The sequence below is a fragment of the Contarinia nasturtii genome, unplaced genomic scaffold, assembly GCF_009176525.2.
Source record: "Contarinia nasturtii isolate CC-2019 unplaced genomic scaffold, AAFC_CNas_1.1 Cnas_scaffold_810, whole genome shotgun sequence".
In the NCBI taxonomy this organism is placed as follows: Eukaryota; Metazoa; Arthropoda; class Insecta; order Diptera; family Cecidomyiidae; genus Contarinia; species Contarinia nasturtii.
The window spans coordinates 1,014,271-1,019,033 of NW_022198157.1; the positions used below are offsets into that span (position 1 = coordinate 1,014,271).

At 37.3% G+C, this 4,763-nt stretch overlaps 1 protein-coding gene across 1 annotated transcript; it reads left to right on the top strand.

Annotated features, from left to right (window-relative positions):
• The first annotated feature begins 239 nt into the window (after positions 1-239).
• Positions 240-4,246, top strand: LOC116342090 (neprilysin-4-like). Its single transcript, XM_031769581.1, has 6 exons — positions 240-1,636; positions 1,704-2,792; positions 2,853-3,314; positions 3,400-3,768; positions 3,828-3,902; positions 4,004-4,246. Exons 1-6 carry the CDS (start codon positions 685-687, stop codon positions 4,093-4,095), a joined length of 3,039 nt encoding a protein of 1,012 aa, XP_031625441.1. The 5' UTR covers positions 240-684; the 3' UTR covers positions 4,096-4,246.
• Positions 4,247-4,763: the final 517 nt, after the last annotated feature.

A 4,763-nucleotide genomic window follows, 5' to 3' on the forward strand; every position in this document is an offset into this window, starting at 1 on the left:
TTCAGTTATGTGTATGTGCATTATGTGAGTTGTTTTGTATTCTTCGTTATTGTCCATTGACTTCGGACAATTGTGTTTATGGTCGATGTGTCTGTGTGTGTGTGAGTGAGCGTGTGTGTACATCATTCTATGTTTTTGATTACTTTGAATTGATTTAAATTGGTTCAACGAGTTTAAATTCGCTTTAAGGCACTGTGATACACTACAAGATAGAAAGAACGAATAGCTTGACACGCACATTGCATCAAGACGTACAAAGAGCTCACTCACAGCAAGATCTTATCGCAAAAGCAGAACGAAAACGATTGCAGTAATTTACTCGCAACGAATTGAATTGCAAAGAAACAAGTTTTACCCGCGTGATGCCTCAAAACTAGTTCATCGATCACAAGACGTATGCGAATTTTATTCGAAAACCGTATACAATATTTCTTCCTCATAGAGAACGAAAAAGTGTCACAAGTGCTAGAAACAAAAAATTAAATAAGCAAAAAAAAGAGATAATTATTATATTTAAGATTGTGCATAAAAAGATGTGAGCACTTTGACTGTATAGCCATTCTAAAACAGCAATGGATCGATGAGTGCTCGAACGGTTTGACGTGTATCTTATTTTGTGTGATCTGAAAACATTCTATGTGTACATTCGTGTGTTTGGTTGATAACAAACGAAGGTGCATTTAAATGAGTGGAAAGGGTGAAAATGAAATGTGCGGCATTGATGTTGAGGCAGTGACGCCAAATGACTTACCGCCGCTGAAGTCGCAAACATCAGTAACAAATTCAATAAATTGTCGCATCGGTGTGGATAAAAAAAGTGGACGAGTAAAATGGTGTCCAGACTGTCAGTTTATAAAATTTTTACTAGTCTTACCTATCATTCTACTGCCGATTATTGTTGTATTTGTACTGATGATGCGTATATCGAGCACATTCACTGGTCGCATCGAAGTATTACCAACCACCGAACGGGTAAAAATGTCCACCGATTTGGAGGCGTATCATCGTTTACAAACACGGGATGTGAATCAATTGCAGGCAATCATCAATCATAATTGTGAAATATTTCGTGATGCCAATGGCGTTGAAAAATCGATTGATATGTATGACAAAGATTTGTTTCGTGATATTCGCACTTCATTTATACCATCGGAAATGTGTTTGCGTCGATATCGCGAAATGTCGGACGATGAAATAGAACGCATAAATAGTGTTATCAATGACGACGGTAGTGGCGGTAATCTATCTAAAACGCATCACATGAATCAATCAAATGGTGTTGATCAATTAAGACGATGGATCAATAAATATGATGATTCGATTGATTTTAATCGATTGAGCTATGAACATGGGCCGGGAGATTTTCAGCATCGACGACGACGTCGACAAATTGACGACATTATCGCAAATCAAAGCAAACGAAATAATGACAGCGATGCACATAGCACGCATGCAAACGACGATTACAACAAAGAGACGGTCGGTGATAAACCATTGGAAATACCGGCATTTTTACGAACATTTTGGAAAGGTGGCAAGACATACGATCAAATACGAAATAGTCAAGTGGAAATTATAAAACAGTATATGGATTCGACGGTGCCGCCTTGCTCAGATTTTTATCAGTATGCGTGTGGTAAATAGTTCTGCATCATTTAAAATATAATTGAATTTCAATAATATAAATCATATGAGTTTTTCAGGCAATTGGGATAAATTAAATCCAATACCAAAAGACAAAGCTGCGTATGACACTTTTGAAATGTTACGTGAAATTTTGGATATTGAATTAAATGGTTTGTTGGCAGAGAGTGAAATAAAGACATTGGATACTGATAGCATCAGCACCACAAGCAACAGTAGAATCGATGATGATGTAAGTACAAGTGAAATGCCATTAACTGAAAGTGCAGATTCGATTGAAATCAATATCATCAAAGGAAGTAAAAATGCCGAAAAATCAATCGTAAGTGCGGAGAAAAAAGCAAAAAATCTGTACAAATCATGCATGAATTCAGAGATATTGGAACAACGGCAATTGACTCCATTGTATGCATTGCTTGAAACATTGGGAGGTTGGCCCGTACTTGATGGCGATAAATGGGATGCATCAAAATTCAATTGGTTGGAATTGGCGGCGAAATTGCGTCTTTATAATAATGATGTGTTCATCATGCAGTGGGTCGGACCGGATATAAAAAACTCAAACGAAAACGTCATTCAATTTGATCAAAATTCACTTGGCCTGCCGACTAGAGATTATTTTATCAAATCATCGAACCATGTTTACCTCGAAGCGTATCAAGCATTTGCACAGCAAGTGATTCAATTGTGTGGCGCAAATGTGAACGATAGCATCAAAGCGGCTGAAGAAATTGTCAAGTTTGAAATTGAATTGGCATCAATAATGGCATCTCCTCAAGAACGAATAAATGTAACTCAATTGTATCGACGCATGACCGTTGCCATGCTCTACGATTATGTGCCCGAAATCGATTGGCAAAACTATTTGCAAATTGTTTTAGAGCAAAAAATTGATCGAAACGAAGTGATTGTTATGTTTGCGCTCAATTTCATGCAAGACGTTGTTCATTTGATAAACAATGTGGACGCCCGAATAGTGGCCAATTATATGCTGTGGAAATTTGTACGACATCGCATAAATAGCTTAGACGATCGATTTCAAGAAGCAAAACAACAATTTTATAATGTTTTAATTGGACGAAAACAATCACCGCCACGATGGAAAATTTGCGTCAATCAAGTGAACTCGAATATGGGCATGGCCGTTGGTAAATGTGTCTGCAACTTAAACTTTAAACGTTTATAATTAATTCATTTGAATTTTTCAGGGGCAATGTTTGTACGCGAATATTTCGATGATAACAGCAAACAAGACACGCTTGCCATGACACACGAATTGCAAGACACTTTTCGGGAAATAATCAACGAAACGTATTGGTTGGATGACGAAACAAAAGCATTGGCCGAATCGAAAGTTGATAAAATGTCACTGAAAATCGGGTATCCCGACTATATTTTAAATGAAGAGCAACTTAATGAAAAATACGCTGACTTGGATATTCATCCGGAACGATATTTTGAAAATATTTTAAATGTTCTGCGCCATTTGACACGGTCGGAACAAACCAAATTACGGGAGGCAGTCAATCGAACCACATGGAATACAAATCCGGCTGTTGTGAATGCATATTATAGTCGCAATAAGAACCAAATAATTTTTCCGGCAGCCATGCTACAACCCCCATTTTATCATCGTTTTCTTCCACGCAGCTTCAACTTCGGGGGAATCGGTTATTTTCACATTTTCATTGTTCCTGGCTTGACTTTCATCTTCAATTACATTTTAATTAGAATTTTTCCATTTTTTGTTTGTAGGTGTTGTAATCGGTCACGAACTCACTCATGGATTTGATGATAAAGGGCGTCTTTTTGACCAATATGGTAATTTGAATCGATGGTGGAGCGAACCAGCGATTGAAGTTTTCCATCAGCGTGCGAGTTGTTTGATATCACAGTATGGTAATTATAAAATGAACGATATCGGTGGTGTGGCTGTGGACGGAATCATAACGCAAGGTGAAAATATAGCTGATAATGGTGGCATCAAACAAGCATATCGTGCATACGAAAAATGGCTGAAAAATCATTGCCAAACGACTGAATGCATCAATCAAGAGCATCTGGAGGGATTAAATGTCACCCATAAACAGTTGTTTTTCCTTAATTTCGCTCAAGTTTGGTGTGGTAAATAGTTCTGCATTTTAAATACAATTGAACTATAATTAATCATATGAGTTTTTCAGGCGCGATGCGACCAGAGGCAACGAAGAATAAAATGAAGACGGCCGTTCACAGCCCAGCACGGTATCGAGTAATAGGTAACAATAACTCTTCGATATTGCTTTCGGTGCAATTCTCTTCAATTCCCATGGAATCTAACCAAAGTGCATTTTACCATCTCCATCTATTTCTCTCCCAGGCACATTATCAAATTCAAAGGAGTTTTCCGATGCATTCGGATGTAGTACAGCGTCTGCAATGAATCCGCCGAAAAAATGCAGCGTTTGGTAAAAGTGTGAATAGAGAATGAAAGAGAAGAAAAAGAAACGCTCAATTTTTTCAATCAAAGAAAACAATATTTTCTTTGTTTTGGTTCTGTGGATATGTTTTTATAAGATGAGGATTAATTAAATATTTATAACAGTCGATCAATAAACCAACTAAAAAAAATATCGAACAAGTGGTTCTGTGTAGTATTTTATGGATTTTCTGGAACATCAACGCAAAATTTTGTTGAACACATTTCTTTAGCTAAACTCGTCCACCCCAATCCCTTGGTGTAAGCAAACTCCGAGTCCGAGTCTTTTTTTTGGTCCCCTTATCTCTCTAGGAGTGTATACTGTATAGCTGCTGAATTTGCAAATGTTTCGCGTATCACTGGCTGTTGGGCATCATAAAGTATTGGTCAACTCTATATGAAATGTGAGTAAGACTTTTTTTTGTTCATCCAATGCGAGTGGCCAAAGGAAAAAAAAAACCTGAATAAGGCAAAAGAAGTGCGAAAAAACACAATTCATACTCGTACACTAACAACAACGGGCGGAAAATTTATGAGAAAACATTTTATCTGAGCGTAGTTCAACCGCCAACGGTCACTAAAACATCAACCAAAAAAATCTACTGCTGTGCAGTGAAGAAAACGAGAGAAAAAAAAAACACTCGTACAAACATTGAGGGTA

Coding starts and splice junctions, on each gene's coding strand:
- LOC116342090 (XM_031769581.1), top strand. CDS start 685: ATGAGTGGAAAGGGTGAAAATGAAATGTGCGGCATTGATGTTGAGGCA. Junction 3,315..3,399: donor CTTCAACTTCGGGGGAATCG/GTTATTTTCACA, acceptor TTTTGTTTGTAG/GTGTTGTAATCGGTCACGAA. Junction 3,903..4,003: donor AGCACGGTATCGAGTAATAG/GTAACAATAACT, acceptor TTTCTCTCCCAG/GCACATTATCAAATTCAAAG.